The sequence below is a fragment of the Balaenoptera acutorostrata genome, chromosome 18 (assembly GCF_949987535.1).
Source record: "Balaenoptera acutorostrata chromosome 18, mBalAcu1.1, whole genome shotgun sequence".
Taxonomy (NCBI): Eukaryota; Metazoa; Chordata; class Mammalia; order Artiodactyla; family Balaenopteridae; genus Balaenoptera; species Balaenoptera acutorostrata.
The window spans coordinates 65284709-65311773 of record NC_080081.1 but is presented as its reverse complement, the minus strand read 5'-3'; the positions used below and the strand labels follow the sequence as shown (position 1 = coordinate 65311773).

Here is a 27065-nt window from a genome sequence, read left to right as displayed (position 1 = left end):
ATCTCGGTCTAGATGACCAGCTTCTCCACACTCAGCGTACTTGTGGTTTCATCCTCTTCGTTTGACCCAAAATATCCCGGGAGGTCCAGCATCCCCTGCTCTGCCTCAGTGAGGCCGAAGGATGTGTTGTCGTAGTAGGCGAACTCCGGGTGGGCGGGGAAGCTCTGGCACTTGTCTTTCCGACCCTGAGAAGGGCTCAGAGGACTGACCCTCTGGTAGCTATCTCTGGGGGCCGGGGAGGAAGGCCGCTTCCTTGAGACATTCCTGTGGCTGGGGGACGGTCCCCTCCGAGCCCGGTGAGGCTCCGTCCTCTCACCTCCGGCCGCGAACCCTGCCTGGCGCTCCCCCAGGTCTGGTTTCCTCGTGGGCTGCCCCAGGGTGTGGGGTTTAGGGAATGGGCTTAACGGACCACTGGTGCCACCTGCCCCGGGACAATTGTCCCGTTTCTCCGGAAGCAGGGCAGCGCCGCGACTCGGGGGCCGGACTCGCTCTCCCGCCTGGTCCCACGTCCGGCTCCTGCAGCTGTAGGCGGGGGCTTGCCGGGGGGTCAGGGTGGACAGGCTCCGCTCCCGGAACGGTCGGGCCTGCCTGGCCTCGTGGAAACTTGCCGTCCTCCGGAAATGGGACCCGCGGGGGTGGCTCCGCATCTGCGACTTGCGGAGGAGGCTCTGGCTGGGGCTGACGGCGCAGCTGGCCGGCGAGAGCGCGTGGTCCAGCCGGGAGGGGGGCCGGTCCCCGGCGCCGACCGCGGGCGGCTGCTCCAGGAACGGGGATTTGAGGCGGAACTTGCCGGCCGCGGCTTCTTCGGGGCTCTCGGAGCCTCCGGGGGGCGCGGCGACGGCGGCGTCGATGGCGGTGTCCGTCAGGGGGCTCTGGGACACGTGGTACACCTTGGTGGTCTCCGTCAGGCCTTTCTTCTTCATCTCCTTCAACTGCTGCTGGGCCAGGCGGTAGCTGAACAGGGGCGGGATGATCTTCTGGGCGTTGGACTGGAAGCTCTCGCTGCCCGAGGTCTCGTCGTCGGGGGGCGCCGGCACGCTCCGCCGGTAGGTCAGAGGGATGCCCTGGTCCCCGGGGCTCCCCGCCGGCCCGTCGCCCGCATCTGAGAAGCTGCCACGGGGCTCGCTCAGCTCGCAGATGTTCTCCTCGTCCGAGTTCTTCCGGCAGCCGGGCGCGTGCAGGGAGTTGTGGCGGACTGGGGTGCTGCACTTGGGGGCGCGGCCCAGCTTCCGCCACAGCGTGATGAGCACGGTGGCCACGATGATGAACAAGCACAGGGATATCCCAGTGACCGTCACGATGTTGTTGGACTTCACGGGAGCCTGGGGCTGGAAAGGAGACGGAGTGGATGGCTGGAAAGCTACAAAAAAAAAAAAAAAAGGAAGAACGAATGCATTCTCTAGTATCGTTTTCTCTGCCTGGGTCTAAGGTCTCTGAGTGGCTTGCTCTAATTACGTAGCAATTAAAGAAGGAAGGAAAATAAACAAGGACTGGGATTTCTGGTCTTACATATATTTCTGCAGGCAGGCTTTTAAGCCAAGCTGAAAAACAGAGACTGGTAGAAGCGAGGTGAGCAGGTGAGCCACCATCAGGGTGACTCCTTGGCTCACTGGCTCTTGCTGACACTTGTCCCCAATTTTCTACACAGAAGCCTCATGAGGAACGTGTCAAGGTAAAAATCAAGGTTTTTCACTTAAGGGAAACATGGGATATCTATAATTAAATGTACCTTTGAGATGCACCTCGGAAAATTTCTGCCAAGTGTAACACTTGGAATGCAAAACAATTTAGGCAGGTTGTAGCTAAATTTGCACATCTCAAGAGAAATTAATAGGTGAAAATAAGTCTTCTGGCAATATGCTACAGCTCACTTTTCTCTCCCAATGTCCAGGAACTGCCTTTCCTAAGTGTTGAAGCCTCTGCTTTCTCACTCTTGCTTTCTCAGCTGTTCACTCCCCTTCCTACCTTCCATGTGGCACTGATTTTTCTTCTTCTTCCCTGCTCTTTCAAACTGGTGTGTCTCACAGTCATCAAAATGTTTCACCAAGACTCAGATGCCACCTGGGGCCTCAGCCTGTAGTACCCGGGAACCTGAGACCACCCAATGCCATCAGGCCTCACCTCTCTTTCCTACTTGGTCTCTGTTCACCATTCAGGACCTTCCAGTCACCTGTCCTGTATCTCTTTTTCCCACAGTCTTATCCTCACCAGTTCTGTGCCTCACCTCCGTCCTCCCACTGCTCCCCTTTCCCCTTTCCACTGCACCCTAGAGGACACCTATAACCAAACTCCTCACAATCCAGAAACTTTCCACAAAACACTGTTTGTCTCCTTGCCTGACCTGAGGACAGGCCATCCCTCAGGGCACAGCCTCCCCGGCCCACTCCTGGGTGGAAGCTTTATTAGAAGCAGAGCCAGAAGCAGGGCGTGTTCCTCAGCCTCCTCATTCCTGGCTGCCATCTCAACCAACTCTTTTACCTCCGTGTATAAGTTCTAATCTTCTGACACCCACGCCATCCACCCAGACCACCCTCTACCCGTCCCTCAACTCTGTCATCTCCCCACCTCAGGGCAGCCATCAGTTACTAGCACCTGGGTCCAGTCTTCCTCACCATCCCATAGCTGGGACCATTCACTGTCCTTCCAAGCTGCCACACCTTCCCATTGTCTGCAGCTGCTCCTCTTCTGAAACCTTAAAACTTCACAGCCCACTTTCTGGCTGTATCCTCCCCTCTCGCTCACTCATTATTCATACAACGGTTACTCAACCTCGCTGCAACATCTGATTCTCCAACCCCTCCATTTTCTCTCCATCCGCCAGCCACCTTCTGCCCTCACTTCTCTCCCTACACCCAGGATCCATCGCTTAAATCCTTCTCCTGCCAATCATCTCAACTCTCTGACCTCTAACACTGAGCTGTATCCCTTCCCCTGCTCAGAAGCAAAAGTCTGCTCCTAGAAAAATCCAGACACGTGGATAATCAGCTGCTGCACCCAGGCCCCTGAGCCCTGGTGGAGAAAATAATGCACCCATGCAGGCCAGAACCTTTGTGTACTGATGGCGCCCAAACTTGACTGCCCACAAATCCTTCCGCGGGTTCCTAAGCAACTCTCTCTTCCATCCCCTACAATAGCGCTTCAAAGTTTTACCACTAATCCTCTTCCTCAGCTGTCTGCTAGATCCCAAAAGTTAGAATCTATCAAGCAAGTACCCCCCCCCAGCTTCTTCTGCCATCCTCTCCTCCCCCATAAACTCAGCAGAAGCCACAACTCCATTTCCCTCTTTCTCTAGGGAACTAGTGGGAGAAGTGTCTTCCCATAAAGACGAGCCCACCAGGTGCTCTCTAGGCCACCCTTCTCCAGGGGGATCATCCCTCTGTACCTATTATCTCCAGCTTCTCCTCCGTGCAGCTCCACAGAAACATGTTCAAGCTCTTCGCACTTTACAAAGATCTTTCTAGAACCCTGTCACTACTGCCACAGCCATAGCTTGCTCCTTGTCTTCCCAGCTGAACGTACAGAAAGAAGGGTCCACATGTGCTGACTCCTCGTCACCTCTGGCTCCTGCAACCTGCCCCCAGGCTTCCGGTGAAGCAGCTCCTAGCGGGGTCATTAACCATCTAATAGCCAAATGCAAAGCAGTTCCGTCCTGATAGTCCTTGAGCTTTGCAGCATCGGCTACTGTCCGACCCTTCCTGTGATTGTTTCTCTTCTTGGTTTCAACAATCATCTAATTCGGAGAGAAGAACATGGACTTTGGAGCCAGGGAGAGCTAGATCCCATCCTGGTTCCACTAGCTCTGCTCTCTCCATCGACGTCCCACCGACACTTCCACCTCCACGTGCCCAGGACTCATCACCTTCCCCCAGAACCCGCGCCTCCTCTGATACATCTGGTCTCACGGGAACGGTGCTGCTGTCCTGCGGCTGGCAGTGCTAAGATCCTAGGTCTCACCCGCGACACTCCCCCCTCCACGCTCGCCACATCCAGACTCGCTGAATCCTTCTCTCCTCTGCATCCCCACTGCCAGGGCTTCCTTCTCCCCCTGGGTCACTGAAAAACTCTTCACAGGCCTCACTGCTGCCACTCCTGCCCCTTCTGGTTTGTACTCCACGCTACAGGCAAGAGATTCCGCTACAACACAGGTCCAGTCTTCAAGGGCCCTCGGGATCTGGCCCCTGCCTACCTGTTCAGTCTCATTTTGTGCCTTTTTTTTTTGTTTTGTTTTCTTTTGGCCACGCTGTGCGGCTTGTGGGATCTTAGTTCCCGGACCAGGGATTGAACCCGGGCCCTCGGCAGTGAGAGTGCAGAGTCCTAACCACTGGACCGCCAGGGAAGTCCCCTGTCCAGCCTCATTTCTCTCACTCCCTCCTGACACTCTACTCTGCAGTCACATCAAACCCTTGCCAGGTTCCCTGGGTTTCATAGCATGCCGTCGTCTTCCAAGCTTTCATCCATTGCTCCATTTGCTAAAATTCCCTTTCTCACCTAGTTCACCAGGTGACGCCTATTCAGCTCTCAATCTTCAGCTCAAATATCACCTCCTCCAGGAACAGAGGTGTTCCCAGCATGGATTGTCACAAGCTTCCATAGCAAGCTGTGGATACCTTTCTATTGCACTGTATGCTACGCCTGCTTCTGTGTCTGCTGAGCTACTGTATCATAAGCCCCTTCCAGAGACATGGCTTATCTATATACTCCCCACCCCAGTCAATAACTGGCATAGAGTTGGTACTCAATTAATGTCATATTCATTAATAGATTCATTATTAAAAAGGTAATAGCAAAATGATCAACACCCCATCAGATGGAACGTGGGTGCAATGGCAATTGGATCCTCCCACTCTTCGTGGTGAACAAGATAGACCAAATTAACGTAGAACTACTTCACTCAGACCTTGGCGTAAAAACATCCTTTCAAAGCCAAGCAAAACTCTAGACTCTCAACCAAGTGAAAAGAGTTGAATGATGAAAGACTTGTTCCCTGACTGATCATGTCTTCGTCAATAGTGGCTGCTCTGTCAGCGGGTAGCAGCACTGCAAATGTACACAGGGACCTCTTAGCTGTTACATTTGACTCTGGCTGGAACCCTTCAAAACCGCAGCTGGAGAAAAGCCCCAAAGCTGCTGACCTCACCCATCTCTGCCTCATCTTGTCTTCCCTCTTTTCCTTGAAGTGAAGGAGACTTCCTGACGCTAAGCAGCCTGCAAACAGATCTTTACATTTCCAAGGAGTGGAAAACAGGCTGAACTGGAAAAAGAGAACAGTTGGAAGAAATGATCATTTTTATCCACACAAGCATTTATTTACCTGAGGACCACTTATAGTAGAAGTAGGGGTGCCTGTAGCACTTACCCTTTCTGCTAATTTATAATGTACAAATTTCCAGTTCCCACCCAGGATTAAAGAGATTAAGATGCCAGAACATGAAATAATACCACACAGCCTCAAAATCTGATTGCTAATTCCAGGATGGTTTTAGAAAGCTAGACTGGCCTGTACGTAGAGGCAAAGTATTCAAGATAGGTAGCTTAGTATGAGGTCAGATCTAGTCCCCTGCTTTCTAGCTGTATGGTCTTGGGCAGGTGACTTACCCTCTCTCTCTGCTGCAAAGTCCTCACCTGTATGTGTAGATAATGATGTACTGACTTCATATGTGCAAGGCACTTAGAAAAAATGCCGGGCAGCAGCAAGCTCTCAAGATCTGAGCCCAGCATAAGAATCCTTGCCTTGTAGAGTTATTGTGAGCTTTGAGTGAGATAATGTAATAAATGGTTGATATTGTTGTCCCTTCTAAAAGTGCAATAGAAGCCAGGGGCAGTTGATTTTTAATTCATTTGAGTATTACAGAACACTAGATGAAATATCTTAATACAATACGCCATCCCAGAATGGAGAGGAAGAAGTTATACACAAGGAAGGACCTGTGGAGAGTAAGGGGACTCATAAAGAAAAGGGCAGACAGAGAAGAGAGCCTTAGAAGACAGTGTGAGATACAACTGGAGAAAGAACAGATTCAGGGTGGGGCTCAGGGCTGATGAAAGAAGATGGTAGGCTGGGGGCTGGGAAGAGAGCCTGGGTCTGAGGTTGTAATAGGAAAATCACAGAAGAGAGAATGTCCTCAGGATGCTGGAATAAAGGGAACAAGGCCTACAGCACTGGCTGGAAAGAGGAGACAGCAAGAATTTTGTGAGGTCACAGGTGGGGATGCTGGTCAAGGTGTTGTCAGGTGCCAGTGGTTTTGGCTACAAGGTGCTCTGAGACCAAACACAGAAAAACACTTAACTCCTCCAGATCCCAAAGGGACAAGGAACCAGGGATGGTCTTCAAGCTGGAATTGGAGAGTGGAAGAAGTCAGGACTGGACAGAAGGACTTCACCTAAGGGCCAGGACCACAGCAAAGGCTGGTCAACTAAATGGGGAGCTGGCTGTGTCTCAGAAGGGGGGACGGTGTGTGGGAAGAGCAAGGATTCTCTTTTTACTGTAACCTGTGGCAAATGAAAGGGATTCAGCTCCGTAAGCTGCAGCCAACCCAACTGAGTGACCTGAGCATCACACCATAGACCACCCACATCAAACACTCACTGAGTACCTCCTAGTGGGGGTCATTTCAAGATGCTCAGAGGATGAAGGAAGGGCCAACCCCCAAGTGATGGCAAGGTGAACTTCCCCACCTTCTCCTCCTGGGCGGGGTGGGGGAAAGAATAAACACAGAGCCCTTCAGGGGATAAGATAGGGTGCCTTGCCCCATTTTGGACAAATAATGTCCATTTTGGTTCCCTGGGGCTTCTCGGAGATGAGGAGGAGAAAAACTCTTTTTTTAATGTTTTCCCACAATTTCTGGGGGGAGAAGTAAAGGAGGGAGAAACAACAACAACAAATATCGGGAAGAAATCATCATCCCTCCCATTTTTTGTATTTTTAAACATGATTTTGTATGCCTGAATCTTTCACTTACACCGATGTCCCTGTCATTTCCCCCATCTTCGACGGTGTTAAGTCCCCTGTCATCTCCCTGGCAAGACACCCCCAGTCGCAGACACACTGAAGGGCACAGAGTCTGTACAGCCAGAAGCAGCAGCGACAGAGCGTCGAGTCCACTCCTGAACTCAGACTGGCGACTGCCAGGCAGGTCTGGGTTCGACAGTCCCTCTGGGAAGAGGCTTGCGAAGGAGGATGGATACCTACCCGCACAGTCCTCCAGGGAACACGGGGAGCTCTCCGAGGACATTCCAGGGCAGCCAGGTCGGGAGGGGGAGGAGGTCAGGCACAGGCGGCGACGCTCTCTGACACCGTCCCCACACGTGGCACTACACTGGCTCCACGGCTGCCACAGTCCCCAAGTTTCTGCAAGGACATCGGCCAGGCTTTTAATGCTAGCTCACTTGAGGATCAGAATTTAACTGCACCCAAATGAAACAGCAAAGCTCAAATCTCAGGCTTTGAAAAGTCAGTAAAGAAGAACATTCCCAAAGAAGTAGAAGGTTGGAACGTTGCTGCTCCCCCTACAACCAAGGAAAGCTGTATAATCTACAAAATATCAACCTTTCTAGAACTCTTCAGAGAGCTAAGGTCACAGGACAACCAAATGGCCTGAATTAGAAGGATGGACAGACTCCTCCAAGGAAAGCCAGGATGCAAACATTTCTTCCTGGGGCAGATGCCAGGCCTCATACAAGCTGGTGAGAAATCATCTAAAAATATGATGAACCGCCAGAAGCCTGGTGTGGGCTAGCATGAGAATACAGAACCCCTGGGAGCCACGCTACCCAACTGGCAATTTGTACCCACTTGCAGGCTCTTCTCCACGGATCTCACCAGATGTCCACAAGGAGGACTGAGGGCAGGCACAAGACCAGGGAGAGCCTCCGTCATGGTGGAGGCCAAAGAGGGGAGGAGAAGCATTGTGGGAAAGACACAAACGTCACCCAGATCCTCCTCCCCATCTGCTCTATCAACAAAAGCCCCAACCACTGGGGAGGGCAGAAAACCCTGTCACTCTAAGAGCAGCAGCTGAAACCTAGTGCTGCCAAGGAATGGAAAAAGAAGAAAATCTTTCACCCCTAGAGAGGAGGAGAAAAGACCCTGGGCCCACACTAATAGAGAGCTTCTACCACCGGCAAGGGGCAGGATCATTACAAAGCCCCATCCCTGAGACTCAGAGGCAGAGCACTTGCCTAAGACAAAGGCTGAACCAGAACAAGATGTTCTTCCACTCCCATCACCTAACACCCACCCTGCTCCAGGCTAGCAATTACCAAGTATCAAATAACAAGAGTCTACTGCTGGGGGAGAGGCAAGAGTGACAAGGAAAAGCCTTTCTGATATGCAGGCTCGAGCCTAAAGTTGAGGTTGCAACAGAAGTATGGAGAAAACCCTCTGACAACCCAATTCCTACCCTAAACACAAAGCAACATTAGAAAATTTTGAACTTGATCATGCACTGAGGATAGCCATAGCAACAGCAAAAACTCAAACACAGCTCAATTCCTTATTATATAATGTGACCCAATCTCCACACTAAAGTCCTAGCATAAATAGGGTATGCCAATTTCCAGGCATAAATGCTATTTATCAGTGTCTACAGTTCTAAGAAAATGTCCAACTTTCAACCAAAAATTATGAGACATACAAAGAAGCAAGAAAAAAACAATAAAATATCCAAGTAATTAAGATAACCAGACTCAGATGTGACCCAGACATTTGAACTATCAGAGAGAGATATTAACTATGATTAATATGTTAAAGTTTTAGTGGGAAATGTGAATAAGATGCATGAACAGATGGAAATTTTCATCAGAGAATTGTAAACTAAAAAGAGTTCATCGGAATGCTAGAAATTAACAGCATGGCAACAGAGATGAAGAATGCCTTCTAGAGGCTCATCAACAGACTCAACATAGCTGAGGAAAGAAACAGTGAAACTGAATATATATCGACAGAAATCACTCAAACTGAGACACAAAGAGAGAGAGAAAAAAAGAGTGAATAAAACAGAATACCCAAGAGCTATGGGACAATATCAAATAGTCTGTCATACATATGACTAGAATCCCAGAAGAAAAAGAGACTAATGTACAAGAATTCTCCAAAATTAATGAAAGACACCAAACTACATCCAAGATGCTCAGAAAACATGAAGCAGTATAAACACAAAAAAGCAAACAAACAAAAAAGTTAAACACACTACACTCAAACTGTTAAAAACTAAAAACAAATAGAAAACTTTGAAGGCTGTGGTGGGAGAGAGGGGGCAAGGTGGAATTACATCACATACAGAAGAATAAAAATCTGAATTATAACACACTTCTCATCATGCAAGCCAGAGATAATGGAGTGACATCTCTAGAGTACTGAAGAAAAAAATCACCAACCCCAAATTCCATATCCAGTGAAAATATCTTTCAAAAATGAAGGAAAAATAAAGACTTTTTCAGATGAATGAAAATTAACAGAATTAATTACCAACAGCCCTTCACTATAAAAAATGTTCAAAGAAAATCCTTCAGGCAGAAGGAATGTGATACCAGGCAAACTTGCATCAATATAAAGAAATGAAGTGTGCTAGAATTAGTATTTATAGAGGTAAAGATAAAATTTACTTCTTCTTATTTTTAAATGTTCTAAAATATAATTGATGATCTAAAGCAAAACAGTAGCAATGTATTATGTGTTTATACCATATATAAAGTAAAATGTATAACAATCATTCAAAGAATGGGAGAAATGAATTGGAATTGTACTGTTATAAGCTCTTTACACTGTACGTGAAGCAAGATGTTAACTGAAGGTAGACTGAGAGTAATTAAAAATGTACACTGTAAACTCTAGGACAACCACTAATAAATATTTTAAGGTATAAATAATAAACCAATAGTGTGGTTAAAGTAATTCATAAAAAATAGTCAACTAATCCAAAAGAAGGCAGACGAAAAGAGGAAAAAGAAACAAAGAACAGATGGAAAAAATATAAAACTACCAAGATGGTAGATCTTAATCTAAACATACAATGATTACACTAAATATAAATAATCTAAACACCAGTTAGAAGACAGAGTTGGTGAGACTGGATAAAAAAGCATGACCCCACTATATGCGGTTTAGAAGAAACTCACTTTAAATATAAATACATAAAAAGGTTAAAAGTAAAAAGGTGGGAGAAGTTATACCTTGTAAACATTAATCAAAAGAAAACTAGAGTGGCTTTATTAATATCAGACAAAGCAGACTGCAGAACAAGGAGTATTACCAGAGATAAAGAGGGATGTTACATAATGACCAAAGGGTCAATTCAGCCAGCAGCCTTAACAACCACAAATAGGGATGCGACTAACACCAGACCTTCAAAATACATACTACAAAACACTCCCAGAACAGTCATTACTGATTGACAAATGCAAACATCTCTTCCAAGCATATAAGTAATTACTGCCAGAGAGAATAATTGACTAATTCCCTACAAATAATTATCCTAAGTCCCTTCTCTGTGAGCACCCATCCAATCCCAAGACCTACCAGGTCATGCCCACACTAGGCACAAGATATCCTCTGCATAAAAGCCTCGCTTCATCGTTATGGACAAAACCTCACAATGCAGTCAAGGGTATACAAAGCACTACAAAAACATACGGAAAACATGCAGGGCGGTTACATTCTCAGGTGAGCCAAGTGGTGCAATCTTTGGAGTGAGTCATGAAATGTGACTTCTTGACAGCAATTAAAAGTCTCGGCTTCCGCGATGAAGAGCGGTCCCCGCACCGCGATGAAGAGTGGCCCCCGCTTGCCGCAACTGGAGAAAGCCCTCGCACGAACCGAAGACCCAACACAGCCAAAAATAAATAAATAAATAAATAAAATAAAATAAATAAGAAAATCCTTTAAAAAAAAAAAAAAAAAAAAAAAGAATGTCTCCTGATAAGCAGGAGACAAAAACAGTGACCATGACAAAGAGCTAAAATATTAAAAAAAAAAAAAAAAAAAAAAAAAAAAAGTCTCGGCTTGTCACAAGAGTGGGAGCATTACAAACCAGTGTCCTGGACCAACATCAGCTGAGGTGTGGTAATTATGTTCCACCCAGAGGTCCAGCTGAACACAATGTTGGTTCTGTGCCTCCCAGATCACACTGTAGCTCCTCAAATGGCAGACCAACAAGCCAGCTTTGTCCTCAAGCTTCAGAGCTGTTCAGACACTGAGCTCCCAGTGCTTGCAAAGCTTTGGGAATCTCATATTAAGTCTCTCTGAGCTGAAGTATTGTGATTTATTTTTGAAAAATCTACTGGGAATTCCACTACTGTGAAATCTAAATTGAAAAGTCAATACATAGTTTATCCTTCTCTTGTGCTCATATTTAAGACCACAAAAGGTAGAATTACAAAAGCTGAGCATCCTTTTTGTATTCTTTCTTAACCCTTCTTTTACTTTACATAGACATTATTTAAATCCATAAAGTCATTTGTCAAACTAAAAACAAAAATTCCATTAGTGGGCACCAGGGGGACAAAAAAAATCAAAGTTTTGATAAAAGCATGAATCTTAATGTCAAAAATCTCACTTTGAAATGTGCTTTTTTCCTTTGAAAGTAAAATTATGGCTGGCAGGATCATCAACAATTTAAAAAATAAACATTTAAACTAAGTTTTAGGTTCTTTTACTGCTAAACCAAATTAATCAAACAGAAAACAAGGGAAATCACTCAAATAAAGCAATGAACAGATTTAATCAGCCAAAATTTTAAAAATGTCTTAAATACCTCTATTTGTTCCCTGAAGATTTCTGTTAATAACACTGAGGAAAATACTTGGCAAAAAGGGAACTCATTGGCTAGCTATAGTTCACATGTTACAAATGAAGAGTTAGATGACCACTATTCTAAACAGTCTTACTTCATGAATGAAAGGCTGTTTTGTTTTGTCCTGTTTATGTGTCCATACATGCACTCCCACTACGTAACAAACCTGTCTGACCAGGATAAATGCCTTTCAGGCCACTCTAGAGGATATTAATTCTGAATGAGCAAAATGTGTCTGGAATAAGAAAAGGGAGATTTGTTTCCACTCCCAAGAATATTTGAAGGAATACAGAGTATGAAATATTCACATCTGCAAGATAGTTCACTCAAGAGACTAAAGTAACTAAACAAAACATCCTTAAAAGAAAATTCTATTAAAAAAAATAATAAAGTTATTATAAAATATACAAAAGAAAGAAAGAAAATTCTATAGACATGAGTAAGTAGCTAAAAGCAGCAGTGGGAACAAAGGCACCTGGATAAGCAGTTCAGGTTTTCTGTGCCCCGCACAGGCTCATTCATATTAGACCAGTCATGCTTATGCCTGGGGCAGTGGGCTCCAAAGTGGGTTCCATGTCTTTCAGGAGGGGTGGGAAGCACAAGATGAACCAATGAGATGAGGAGGAAAATACTGGAACTTTTTTGATCTAAAAGTTTCATATTGTTTAATATCTAGATTGATAGATGATTATATGGGAGCCAACATGGAATAGTGGGAATAGCAAATGCTCAAGCCAGTCTAACCACCAGCAGTGGGTAGGCCACCAACCTTGGAAAAGTTACTTAACCTTTCTGCGCCTCATTTCTTCACCTATAAAATTGACAATACAATAAGCCTAACTCATAGGGTTATTATAAGGATTAAATGGGTTAATATTCATAAAGCACTTAGAGCAGTTCTTGGTGCAAAGTAATCACTATATAAATGTTACTATGTCAGAAAGTCACATACAGTTATGTCAGCTATTCCAAAAAAAAAAAAAAAAATCCCAAAGGAAGAACAGGAGTTACACCAGGTGGAAGGGTTTACTGGTTCATTCACTTTCAAAGAACTGTAGAGTATTAAACCACCTAAGGGCCTGCTTATATTAAATTATATTTTTTAGTTTTAGGTAAAACTAAGTGGACAAATGGCTTATAAAGATTCTGGCAAAGAATTAATGATGATACAATAATTAAGCGCCTGCAAAAAAGAAGCAAATGACAGGATGACAGTACTCCTATTCTTGGTAAAAAGCTCTTGTTCAGTCACACTGTGAAGGAAAAACAAGACCATCTAATCAGAGAAACAAGAAGATGGCCAACAAATTTAAATTATCAAGAAAACTATGCGTTAAATATATACAATTTTTACTTGTCAAAAAAACTAAGTAGGGTTTCCCTGGTGGCGCAGTGGTTGAGGGTCTGCCTGCCAATGCGGGGGACGCGGGTTCGAGCCCTGGTCTGGGAGGATCCCACGTGCCGCGGAGCAGCTGGGCCCGTGAGCCACAACTACTGAGCCTGCGCGTCTGCCGCCTGTGCCCCGCAACGGGAGGGGCCGCGATAGTGAGAGGCCCGCGCACCGCAATGAAGAGTAACCGCCGCTTGCCACAACTAGAGAAAGCCCTCGCACAGAAACGAAGACCCAACACAGCTAAATAAATAAATAAATAAATAAAGTAGCTATTAATTAAAAAAAAAAAAACTAAGTTAAAAAAAAATTATGTGACTATGTATATAGTCATATGTATGTATACCCTCTATCATTAATTCTCAACTTTGCCCTAAATATATATTTTGCATTGAGATACAGGGTCCATTATCCCTTATCTGACAACCTTGGGGCAGATGAGTTCAGAATTTAGAATTTCTCAATTTAGACTTTTGCCTGTTATTACAGCGCCCCTGCCAGATATTACTAATACTCCCCTAGCAGCATTCCATAATCACACACATTAACGCTTCTGCAGAGAAACACATAAACATTCACACTAAGTAGGATAAATGAAGGTCACAAATAATCATTTTTGACATCTTTTTGCTGTAAATCAGTATTTACGGTTTTAAGGTCCTAAGACCTATTTGGAAAAAGAGACAAACATATCAAACCCTTTATTCCCCTTCCAAAAGGAACTAATGAGAAATTCATTGTGAGTCAGTGGGTCACACCTCATGGTAGGTTCACTGTGGTTCCTGAATGATGCCATTTGGCAAAAAAAAAAAAAACAGTCTTTAGTGGTCAGAGCTGTCAAATTAAATGGAAAATGAAAAGAACTCGATTTAGTTATAAACTTTTATACTAAAAACACAAAGGCACTGAGTTTCCCACCACTAGCATCAATTTCACTGATTAACCAAACAGAGTCCCTGTTGGGCGGCCACACAGAGAAGCTGGGGTCCCCAGGAATGTTTAGCCCCTCGAGGTACTGCTTCCAGCCCTACCGCCCGGTCGTGTCTCGTTGCTGCAACCCCACAAGGAGCCCTGAGCGCCCTCAGCCTAGACACAGAGCATCACTCCCTGTTCTGCCCCTTCCCAGGGAGAACCAACACAAAGACCTCCTGCTCCCAAGGTCTTTCACCACGTGGCCCGAATTCCTTTACTCCCCTTGGTTTGTTCCCACTAAATTCAGTCAATCAGAATTTTTTTTCCCTCTAAGCAATAAATTCTTTTGAAACGGCAAGCATATCTTGAATGATTAGTTTAACATAATTGTTCTTCCACTGATACCTAGCTGAGACATCAGAGTGCAATCTTCACTTTAATAGACATGTACTGAGTACCTGTTAATGTGGCAGGTGTACAAAGCGGGCCAAATAAGGATCATAAATAGCTTCCTGGCAGCCCAAGTCAGCTTCTGCTGCCAAATGAGCTTCTCCAATCTCCAAAGACCCTGAACAAGCAATGACAGAAGTGACAAATGCCATGAAAGAGGAACTAAGGATGCCGGGCCAGCGTGCAGCGGGGAGTTTACCTAGTCTGGGGTTGAGGAAGAGTCACCAGGAGGAGACTTGGGGGACGGGTTAATGCTAACCAAGCGAAGGCGGGAGGAGGGTTGCCCAGTCTTCAGCCCATCTGTGGATGCCCATCATAAGAGTGAGGCATCAAATGAGGCGACTGATAAGTTTTCAGCAAGGGAACAGCCTCAGCTGACCTGAATTTTCAACAGTCCCTCTCCGGCTGCCTTGAGAGAATGAAGTGGATGGAGGGAGGGAACCAATTAGGGGTCTATTGCAAGAGTCCAGGTGGGAGATGATGGATGCTTAAACCAAGCGGTATCAGTGGAAATGGAGAGACGTGCAGAGATTGAGACAGAGATTTTTTGAAGAGACAAAATCCACAGGACCTAGTGATTTATTCATAGGAAGTGAAGAAGAGGAAGGCTCCTGGGTTTGGGGTTTGAACAATGAGATGGGGTGGAGTCCTGTACTGAGGAGCAGGCTTAGGGGGTGGGATGATGAGTCCGGTTCCAGATATGCTGCTTTTCAGGCGCCCGGGAGACATCTGGGGGGTGACAGCTATTCAGCACTTGGATGCAGGGGAGAGATACCAGTATGGAGTCAACAGCATCAGGACAGTAATCACCTAGCGAGTGTGTGAAGAATGAAAAATGCTGAGGTTCTAGTACAGGATGCCGAAGTCCAAGCCTTAAGGGATGCGATGGGGTCATGGAACCAGCCGGCAAAGGAGACCTGGAAGGAACAGCCAGGGAGGTAGGAGGTAAACAAGGCGAGTGCAACGTCACAGAATCAAGGTCAACCAAGATACGGACTGGAAAGCGTCCTCAGAGTTTGGGACCTGGAAGTCATTCGCTGGCTGCTTTAGTGAGAGCATTTGCAGGGGAGGGGTATGGGTTTGGAGTGGGTTGAAAAGTGAATGGGGGTGAGGAAATAAACCCCAAAGTACAGGTGGCTTTTTCAAGAACCGGGGCTATAAAAGGAAGACGAGAGAAAGAGGTTGTGCTCTGGGGGAGAACCAGGGGATGAGGGGTGATTTTGTTTCATTTTTAGATGAGACAATTAAGTACATTTCGAAGTTGATGGGAATGAACCAGTAAAGAAGGGACAGTTAGAGACGGAGGAGAGAGGGGAATAATGATTAACAGAAGGTTCCTGACAGAGCAGAGGGGCTGGGACCCACAGTGGAGGGGAGGGTTGACCTTGGGCTGGAGGAATGACACTGCTTCCCTGGGGACAGCAAAGGAGGGGGAGAGGATGGGATGGCTGCCTGCAGGCTTACGGATATTTTGGTGGGAGGGTGAGGGAGCTCGGCACCTGATGGCTTCCAGCTGCTCTGTGTGGCAGGAGCTGACTCAGCTCAGAGAGTTAGGCAGGGGCGGGGGTGAGGTCCGAGGAGAGCAGAAGAGGGCCGAAAGAGCTGCTGTGCAGGGCAGGAGCACAGTGAGTAGCACGGTGGGCCCAGGGAAGGGTGGAGGCCCAGTCTGCCTGGGTGCCGTGGGCGGCTGGCAGATGGCTGGATCCACGCAGAGCCGGGGGGCGGCTGGGTGGGTGCAATCAGAAGGACATCGGGGCAGAGGCGTTTAGGGTATTGGTTGGAGAGTGATTAAAGGGATGGGGCTCGGAATCTAGGCTGGAGAGAGAGGTAAGTGCAAGCAGGGAAGTGGCCAGTGGGTGGGGAGAGAGTCAAAGGAAAGGGACTTCTAAGGAGAAGGAGTGAGTGAATTTGGAGCAAGAAACACGTGGGGCACTGAAGCTGCTCAGAGGCTTGGGCCGTCAGGGAGCACAGGCTTAGCGGGGACGTAAATGAGAGCACATGTAAACGATCAGGACAATCTCTGCCAGATTAACCTCTTGCCAGGACCAGGCCTGCACCCAGGAAAAGGGAAAGAAATGCAAAGAGGAGCCTGGGGCATGGATGGAATTGTAATAACCCCACTTCTTTGTGATTAGGGAGGGCGTTATGCAAAGAATTCAAAATTTAAAGAAGTTTTTAGAAATCTTGCTTTGAACTCTCACTAAAGAGGCTTCGTTCTTATAATGAAGGAGGTAAGAGGAAAGAGACAAGCTTGAGGACGTTCTAGAGGAAGTGAAAAGCTACTAAAGTACAATTTGGGATTTAGCTTTGAATTCTGATCATACCTGCCATGGATTTGCCATACGATGTAATAACAGAATTTTTAAATACATGTAAAAGAATGAAATTAGAACATTCTCTAACACCATACACAAAAATAAACTCAAAATGGATTAAAGACCTAAATGTAAGGCTGGATACTATAAAATTCTTAGAGGAAAGCATAGGTAGAACACCCTTTGACATAAATCGCAGCAATATCCTTTTGGATCCACCTCCTAGAGTAATGAAAATAAAAACAAAAATAAACAAAAGGTACCGAATTAAACTTAAAAGTTTTCGCACAGCAAAGGAAACCATAAACAAAACGAGAAAACAACCCACAGAATGGGAGAAAATATTTGCAAACGAAGTGACCAACTCCAAACTGTACAAACAGCTCATACAGCTCAATATCAAAACAAACAAGTCAATAAAAAATGGGCAGAAGATCTAAATAGAAATTTCCCAAAGAAGACATACAGATGGCCAAAAAGCACAGGAAAAGATGCTCAACATCACTAATTATTAGAGAACAGCAAATCAAAACTACAACGAGTTATCACCTCACACTGGTCAGAATGGCCATCATCAAAAAGTCTACAAACAATAAAGGCTGAGAGGGTGTGGAGAAAAGGGAACCCTCTTGCACTGATGGTGGGAATGTAAATTGGTACAACCACTATGGAGAACAGTATGGAAGTTCCTTAAAAAACTAAAAACAGAGCTACTATATGATCCAGCAATCCCATTCCTGGGCATATATCCAGAGAAAACCATAATTCGAAAAGATACATGCACCCCAATGTTCATGACAGCACTATTTACAGTAGCCAAGACATGGAAGCAACCTAAATGTCCATCGACAGAGGAAGGGATAAAGAAGATGTGGTACATATATACAATGGAATATTACTCAGCCATAAAAAAGAATGAAATAATGCCATTTGCAGCAACATGGATGGACCTAGAGATTATCACACTAAGTGAAGTAAGGCAGAGAAAGACAAATATCATATGATATCACTTTATATGTGGAATCTAAATAATGATACAAATGAACTTATTTACAAAACAGAAACAGATTCACAGACTTTGAAAACAAATTTATGGTTACCAAAGGGGAAAGGTTGGGGTGGGGGAAGGATAAATTAGGAGTTTGGGATTAACATATACACTCTACTATATATAAAATAGATAATCAACAAGGACCTACTGTATAGCACAGGGAACTCTACTCAATATTCTGTAATAACCTATATGTGAAAAGAATCTGAAAAAAGAACGGATATATATATATATATATATGTCTAACTGAATCATTTTGCTGTATACCTGAAACTAACACAATATTGTAAATCAACTATACTCTAATATAAAATAAAAATTAACAAACATAAAAAAATAAAATACAATGTAATAATAGCTGACGTTTATCACTGCTTCTTACCTGCCAGGCACTGTGCTAAGAACTGTACACATTGATTTCACTCAATTCTTACAACTCTCTGAGGTAGATACTCTTATTATCCCCACTTTATTGATGGGGAAACTAAGACCTGGAGCGGTTAGTTAGGAGTGAGCTGGGTATGCTTACCAGTACTCTTCATTTTTCAGATAAGGATGCTAATGCCATTTGGGACATTATGAGGAGCGAACCATAAAAATGACGGTACAGTTCATAGAAAATCAAGTTCACCTAAATTCAAAATAATAATTTTGATTGCATGAAGGCACCAATTTGATAAAAAAAAAAATTGCTTTAAAATCTCAATACCAACCTATGTTTCTCTGAATTAGCATGCACTCCTTCTCCTTTGAGGAAAACTGGCTTCTGCTTGAAACGCCAAAGTCAAAGCAGTATTTATTCCTCCCCATGTCAAACAAAGTGCAGTTGAATACTGTTCTCCTTTCTCCCAAGGTCAGGCTGTGTTCAGCCAGCCGAACGGTCCTTTCCCCAGGGCGCCTGGGGGCTTCCTTGAAGACAGCGATCACCCCTTGGACAAAGACGCATGGCGGGGGCAGCACCTTCACCTCCACCCCGGACTCACACGTGAGCTCTGGCGCCATCACCAGCGCGTATCCAAACTTCTGGGCCAGGTCAATGGGGCCTGTGGACGTAATGACCGAGTCTCGGCCAAGCAGCTTCAGCACCACGGTGACATAGGCTTCCGGCCCCACAGGTGCACAGCCAAACTCAACCCACTGGCCTTGAGCGAGTTCTGCCCTCTTGCTAGCCCTTATCTCCAGCGGCTGGCCCTGACTCAGTCTTGCCTCTGGAAGGCTGTTGGTGAAGATGACATCCACCAAGATGTCGGGCTTGTCCACGGGGAACAGGCACAGCGGCTGACTGGTAAAAAGACCCACCTGGAAGGTGCCTTCAGCCGCCTTGGATGTCCTGTTCAGGTCAACATGAAAGACAGGCCATTCCACCTTCAGAAAGGCGCTCCTCTCCCACCAGGGGACCGGAGGGCTGCTGTCTGTGGCTTCCGGAGTCATCGTGAACCAGTAGTCGCCGGCCTCCTTGAAGTAGAAGCACTCAAACTCGAGGGTCCCCTGGGATTGGTTGGTCAGGAGGTATTTGGTGGTAACAGTCTGATTGGTGTTGGCCTCCAACAGCAGGACAGAGACATTCCTCAGCGTCCCATTGGCACCATCCAAATACTGGAAATCCACAGACACTGTCCTGTTGCTTAGTGCTACATGGCCCGGTTCCCCCAGAAGGAGATATTCAGCTTCTCCAAGAACTGAAAGGAAATGGTCAGAGTGGGTTTTAAAAAGGAATATCTGAGCAGCACTATTGGTGACATCGATGGAAACAGCATTTCAGACATGAGAGAAGTCTGAACTGAGCCAAGGGTGATGCACAATGCTGCTGAGTGCTGACTCTGGGAGCTGGGCCCTGAGCTGCTTCCATTCTAAAGTGGCTCTGTTCCTTCATCTCCATTTCTCATGGTTTTGTTGAAAATAATGAATTAGTGATAAATACTCTGAATTCACAAGAGTCAACAATGTAATACATCAGTGATGAAAACCTAATAAAGCAAGAGTAACAACTGACAAGTCTCATGATAAAAATCCAACACTTGACTTTTCTCATTTTAGGCATATTGTAGTGTTTAGGTATTTGGGGAAAATGGATTTACAGTGAAATGAGAGAAAGCCTGATTTAAATGATACAATACGCACTACTCTAGACTACTTAAAATGGGAGACCCTAAATATACAGTTGACCCTTGAACAACGTGGGCTTGAACTGCACAGGTCCACTTACACACACACAATTTTTTTTCAGTAGTAAGTACTACAGTACTAGACGATCTGTGGTTGGTTGAATCCGCAGATACACATAGCAGATATAAAGGAACAGCACATGCAGAGGGTTGACTATAAATTACACCTGTGCAGAAGATCAGAGCCTTTAACCCTTAAACCCCGTGTTGTCCAACGATCAACTGAACTTCTAAGTTACTGTTTTCTGACATTCAAGACAAGTGCTTGAGCATTTTCACCAGTAAAGGAAACAGTGCCTTTCCTTTGTATAAGGCAGAAATTTTTAGATGAATAAGAAATGTTGGCATTCTATCCTGCATGGGTTATTCAAGGGATAGGGTGAACATTTATGGAATAGCTAAGCTTGTCCTTAGCAATTTTAATGACATTACAGTAACTGCTATTGGCCTAGATAGGACAGATGACTACTGGCCCACAAGTATCACTCTGTTAGGATCAATTCTATCTTTTTTTAAAAAGAGACCCATCAGAGCAGCTGAAGTAAAGAGTGGGAAGAGCACAGACACACAAGAATCCCTGTTTCTATTTTGAACCCTATCCAAATACATATCAAAGGAGACAGAGTTTGGCAAATGCATCAGTCAGCTGGCCTGTGACTAGGGTAAGAAACATTCTAGATTTAAGGAACTGCAGTGCCCTTTGGTTTGAAAAACAACATGTGTAAGTATGAATTTATGAGTCTTCTTATATATACATGATAATATAACATAATATTATACTAATATAATAATAATAATGTGTACATATCATATATGTCCAAAGGACAATATGTTGTCTGGGCTGGAAGTCTTTAAATATACTCAATCAGTGATTATTCGACGATTCACTTTGATGGACAGCAGAAACCAATACAACGTTGTAAATCAACTCTACTCCAATAAAAATTTTTAAAAAAGAAAAAAAATAGACTATTCAAAGGTATAAAAAAATGATTATTAGAATCAGCACATGAAAATATTGGCACATAAAGGTTTTAATTAGCTCAGCACTTCACCCATTTCTTATCTAAGATGAGGTGAAATAAAATATATAAAACTTGGATAGACCTGAATGCTTAATCAGCACTTGCTTGAAAACCTTAATAGGATAAAGTTGTTTTTTTTTTTTTTTTCATTTTAGTCAGTACAGAAATTGAGGGACACTCCCTTTTGGATGGAGACAACTCATCCAAAGGCAGCTGCTTTCAGTGAAGTTTGCGTGCTGGTTCAGAGTGGACCTGATACTTTTTTGTGAACAGGCGGCTGAAGAGCTTACAGTACTCACAGTAGCCCAGGAAGGACTGCTGAGAACAAAGGACCGAGAACAAAGCTCATATTCATTTGAATCTGATGGGGCAGAATGGTTCTGCGATGCATTTTAAGAGTGAGAGGCACACCGCACTTAGTTAACTAATGAATTGTCAATGACAGGGATACCGATGAGGCAGATCAGATTCTGCTTTGATGGGCAGCCTGTCGAAGAAAGAGACACACATGGCCCTTTGGAAATGGAGGAAACAGACGCAACGGATGGGTTCCAACAGCAGCAGAAAGGAGGTGTGTACTGAAGAGGGAACTTGCTGCTTTACTCTCAAACTCTTGTTTTTACGGGCAAGAATACACTCTCATTTAGAAAACTACAATTTGGTTGTACCACATCCTGACTACTACAGTACAGTTTTCTCCATTCTTTCATTTCCTCTCTCCCCATTCCTTTATTGTACTTAAAGGAACTGGTGTCTCAATATAAGCATGTTGCTTTAAAAAAGAAAAAACACTAACTGGTGATGGTATATTTTGATCAAAATCAAATGGAGAAGAAAAAAAAAAATCCAGGTCTATGAAAATACCTCCTTTTCCAGTAGTAGCCTTTGTATTCAACTTGTATGCTCTATTTTATGGTCAATCAACTTTTATTTTTATATTGCAGTAAGATATTCTGCTCTCAACAATAACAAATGTTCTTGCAGACTGTTTAAATGGAAAATTTTGATGTCTTTATCATTATGAAACAAAGCAAGCTTTTATAATTTTTTGAATGAGGCTGTTACACATAGAGCAATCTATTTTTAAGTACGGATAAAGGACTTTAAAAGAAATGATCCCAGATTGGTTTTCTGCAAGTCAAGTGTCTTCTTGTTTAAATAAACTTCTTAAAAAATAAAAGACTGAGGGAGGAGATTCACTGGACAAAAGGAACGGTACACACTCTGGTCCATCCAACCGATATTACATGAGCCAGGATTCTCTGTCTCTTGGACGATAATTTCTTCATCAGTTTGAAAACAGTTTCCACTCTCATACCACCAACTGCTTAGATGTCTGAAATACTTGGAAATCATCACAAGAAAACTGGTGGGTATTATATGCTTGAATCTACTGGTTCAGTAGTTGCATAAAACTCTCTGAGAAATGAATTTTTAGTTGAATCAAGATGAATGAAGAAAACTAACATTAAGCACATACTATGTGCTCAGACATTCAGGTATTTCACATTCTTGAGTTTATCTTATCATCATAACAACCCTGTCAATATTGTTGCTGAAACAGAAAGAGATTTAGAAACTAGTCAAAGGCACACAACTGGCAAGGATTGAAATTCAGATTTGCTCCAAAGGTATTACAGCAGCAAACTCTCTTGTCAAGTGAAATCTCATGTAGAACACCAATATATAAAACATCACTTCCTGTGTGTGTGAGTGAAGTTTGAACATATAATACTGAAATACTAGGAAATCAATCAAAGAGAACTGAGGGCAACACGCTTGTCTCCAATTTGTGAAATGAATGTATGTAAAGTGAAATTTGAATTAATAACGTAGAACCTTAAGAGAACCCAGGGTTGCAAGAATCACATTTATAAACCCTCCATTTATGTTTCTTCATTGGTACCCACAGCATAAGTACACACAACACTCACCATAGTCACAGAGCACCACCAACAATAGATTTGAAAAGTCTTTCAACATTTGTTTCATTCTGATCAGCAAAATCCCAGGTCTTTGGTCTCCTCATGTCCTTTCTCACATCCAAATGGTGAATTTTTCTTCAAAACACCTGAAATTAGAACTTCAAAAAAATGTTGGCTCTGTTCAGTGTGATTCATAAAATAGTAATCCTGAGATGACAAAACCATTCTAAGAAGTCAAACTGCCTAGTAATACTGAAAAGAAAACAGCAAGGACATTACTGTTCCTCCAGGGAAATGATCTGTAATTTACATGTCCTTTCCTTCCATTATAGCTCACCTGCTAAGAACTTTCAGGTCTGCCCAACACCAAGACTATCTCTGCAAAACACCACGTCTCTTACCTTTATAGCACATCCTTAAGTGGAGAGTTGGTTGTTCTCTGCTTAATTTCATCAAAGCTCCTCGCCAACCTGGATAATATTATATCTTCACATATTTATATGCTTGGCACAGTTAATATGCCAGTTAATCAACTGACTAAAATTTTGCGAAACTTTCATTTTGCATCGTGCTGTGTAGACCTGCCTTGCTTCCACAAATGGGTTTATTAACACTGTCCTTCTTGCACAATTGGTGTGTTATCTGGATTGCTTCATTTCTTAATGCCTAGGAGCTATGTCAAAACTATCAAACCTTTAAAAAAAAAAAAAAAGATACCCAGATTATTGCAATTAAATATGAACTCCAGGTGGTCCAGACTTCCCTTGGTTGGGGCACTCTAAAGAGAAAACAAGTAACAGCTTTCATCTTTGTCAGCCTTCCAATACTTGTTGCTGCTGGCTGGCATGCATCAGGAGATGGATGATTTCATGCAGCAATCTTCCCAGACCACCTAGGAGGGCAGGGAAGACCTTGATGGCCTGTGGTTCGGAATGATTTGTGGGAAGAGGCACTTATTTTGATATAAACAAACTATTAGACAACAGAATAAGATGCGGGGCATTTAAGAGCCAGTTTTTTCATACTTGAATCTAGGAAACTATGGGGTACTAAACATAAACAAATATATATTTTCTTAATGTTTACATCCCCCTCTATTATGCAGTTAATCTATTTTTAATAAGTATATTATATTCCAAATATACGTATGTCACATCCCTTCGGATAAGACAGAAATTAAGGGAATTAAGAGGACTGACTGAAATAATCAAAAATTCAATGGAAAGGAAATTGGTGTGTCTCTATTAGCTTTCTTTCTGTAGGAGTTGGCTGAGCAAAGGAAATGCTGTACTTCCTCAAAGAGAAGCAGAGATATGAAGTGTAATCATGCAGATGATTAAGGCTCCCACCCTCCCCAACAAAAAAAAAAGAAAATTCAGTTTTGTTGGAATTAGGCATGGATTTGACCCAATCCTTTCCTTGAATATGAATTGGGAAACTTGACCAAAGACAGCAGGTGAGCGTCATTGTATCTCCCGGGCAAGTGTGGGCACTTAGGGCAATTAAAATGCTTCCTTTTAGTCACTGCTACTCAGTAATCAAAGTAACGAGAAACAAGCTATCCCTGGCCCCCAAAAGTTGTACTGGCTTCTCCCAAATTGCTTGCTTCCCCATGACAACCATTTTTAAAAGAAGTTCTTAATCACAACTGATTTTGTGCTTATAACACATTTTCTTTCTTATGAAAAAGACTAGTAAAACAGAATAGTGTCATAATCTATATTTAGAGCTGGATGGAAATGGAATTACAAGATAATCCAGGCTACCTGAAAATAGGCTGCTTTATTTTATAAGCCATAATATGGTTTACATAATATGGATTTTTTTTTTTAATGCTCTCAAGCTTTTGAAAATAAATGCTGATTTTTTTTCACTAGCTCAACCGCTAATTTGAAGATGTTAACAGAGCATCCCAGAATGGAATGGAATGCTGGGTAAAAAATCACTACGTTTTTGTTGTTGTTTTAAAGAAAATGGCATGTTTCTTTAATTTTTTTTAAACCTTGCTTGCTTATTTTCTTCCAACACGTGTTCCCAATACCACAACTGGCTACTTACAATGTTTAGCTTGAGAATCATTTTGAGAAAATAGGAACTTAGGTATACTTTATACACATTTTTAAAAACTTCTATATAGCATTCACATCCATAAACGTTTACAGACAAATTCTAAGTGTATCAGCTAGAGGGTAGGAGGAAGTTGTGAATATTCTCAGTGGCTAAGGGCACCACGCTAAGCTCAGACCCCATGTTTTTGCTGAAATCAGCTGAGATACACGCTTCTGTATCCCCTATAGTGTCTTCAGAGCTGCAGAAGAAGTAACTGAATTATGCTAAACTCCATGGGACCAATGATTTATGAGAGAATAAAAGGAAAAACAAAAAGAAGCAAAGTGATCTTGTCCCTTCTGACAAACATGCACACGCTCGAGTGTATATCTAATAGTAATATTTATTAGGAGGAAATCGCTAATTCCAACGCGGCTCGTGTAAACGGGCTGTATTTATATATTCGGGCCAGTCGGCGAATATATGCCTGGTCCCACGGGTTGGATGCTGCTTCCCCACATCTACTCAGCTGTGCGCTCCCCACATCTACTCAGCTTTCTCCAGGCCTGCGAGTCAAGTTTACGCTTGGAAATCTAAGGCTGCCGGTGTCCCCAGCACAAAATCTCTTAAAATGAGGACCGTTTTGCGAGGCACATATCTCATACTGCTTGCATCCCAGTAAGGATTTCTTTATGGAAAGAAGCAAACCTGTTCTGAAACGCAGAGTATCCCATAAGTTGTTCTTCAAGGGTCCCAACTATTCGGACTCAACACCCATCAATCTACCGTCAGCCTCAGACACTCGGCCACACCTGCGCCAGGAGAGCGCCGAGTTCAGGCTGAAGTCGGGACTCAGAGATGCGGAGACGACACTTTTTAACGCGTGTCCCTGGGGGCTGAGCACCAAGGAGCGAGGGAAGGGGACCGGGTGCGTGGAGAGAACGGTCCCGTCCACCAGTGCTTTCCGGCGGCGGGGAGGGTGGGGCGGAAGGGTCCCGGGAGCCGCCGGGGACCCCGCGGCGGGAGCTCCCGCCGAGTCGCTTCCGGAAGGCTCTTCTTACCTCTGGGACCGGCGGGCGAGGTGGCGAGGCGGGCGAGTGGCCTGGGGCGCGGTGAGGCAGCACACCGAGCATCCCGCGTCCCGGGACTGCGCCCCACGCCCGCCGCGCGCCGCTCCCGCAGCCCCGCCCGGGCCCGCCCCCTACGGCGCGGGGAGGGCGGCACCCGGCGGGCGGGGGGGCCTCCGGGAGCCCGCGAGAGCCGCCCCGCCCGCTCTGGGCAGCGCATCCTTCCCTGCCCGCGCCCGGCTGGCCCGCTACTGGACGGGAAACCCGGCAGGAAACGCGCGGCCGGGGAGGGCCCGCGGGGAGGGGACGCGGATGCCAGCCACGCACACCCACCGCCCGCAGGCGGGAGCCGGGTTTAAGGGCGAGCCGGCAGTCTCCCGGCATTTCCGATCCTATCACTTCTCCCCCCTCCGCCCCCGTGTCATTGTCTTCTGGGGGACCACGAGTCAGTCATGGAAGTGGTATAAGCTGTGGGCTGTAAACTTTGTTTCCCGAATGTCACTGAAGAGTTTCAAAAGAGAACAGTTCAGGTAAAGTGCATCTTCGTTTTTCTTTCTCAGGAGCCAGAAGTGGTTGTTTAACATAGTTTTAAAACTCTAGTCCAGAAGTGTTAAAGTTGTGTTTTTGAAAGAATACGAGAGGATAGAGTTCCACCTTAGCAGCCGTGCTTGTTTTTGAATAGGCTGCAAAGTGCAATACACTTTACCATTAACATACCAATGTGTTGGAACAGAAATCGTAACACAGATTTGGTGGCCCCTGGGGAGCAGGTGATTGGAAAGAGGCCCCAGGAAACTTTGGGAGATGATAGATACATTCTATTGGTTAGGGTGTGAATCACATGGATTTATGACGCATTTGTCAAAACATCCAACTTAAGATCTGTGTATTTCACTGCTTGTAAATCTTACCTCAGTTTTTAACTCT

At 44.6% G+C, this 27065-nt stretch overlaps 1 protein-coding gene across 8 annotated transcripts; it reads right to left on the bottom strand.

Moving 5' to 3' along the window:
* THSD1 (thrombospondin type 1 domain containing 1) lies at positions 1-26354 on the bottom strand. 8 transcript variants are annotated; one of them, XM_057533132.1, is made up of 6 exons: positions 26133-26352; positions 25780-25883; positions 23032-23180; positions 18621-19586; positions 7190-7348; positions 1-1360 (listed from the first exon to the last, which is right to left on the bottom strand). In XM_057533132.1, the coding sequence occupies exons 3-6, from the start codon at positions 23087-23089 to the stop codon at positions 9-11; spliced, it is 2535 nt and encodes an 844-aa protein (XP_057389115.1). In that variant the 5' UTR covers positions 23090-23180; positions 25780-25883; positions 26133-26352; the 3' UTR covers positions 1-8. The 8 variants fall into 8 exon arrangements, with proteins under 8 accessions (XP_057389115.1, XP_057389116.1, XP_057389114.1 ...); XM_057533133.1 differs by lacking the exon at positions 25780-25883 and adding an exon at positions 23424-23715; XM_057533131.1 differs by lacking the exon at positions 26133-26352 and adding an exon at positions 23424-23715 and having other exon boundaries at positions 25780-26126.
* Between the last annotated feature and the right edge of the window lie 711 nt (positions 26355-27065).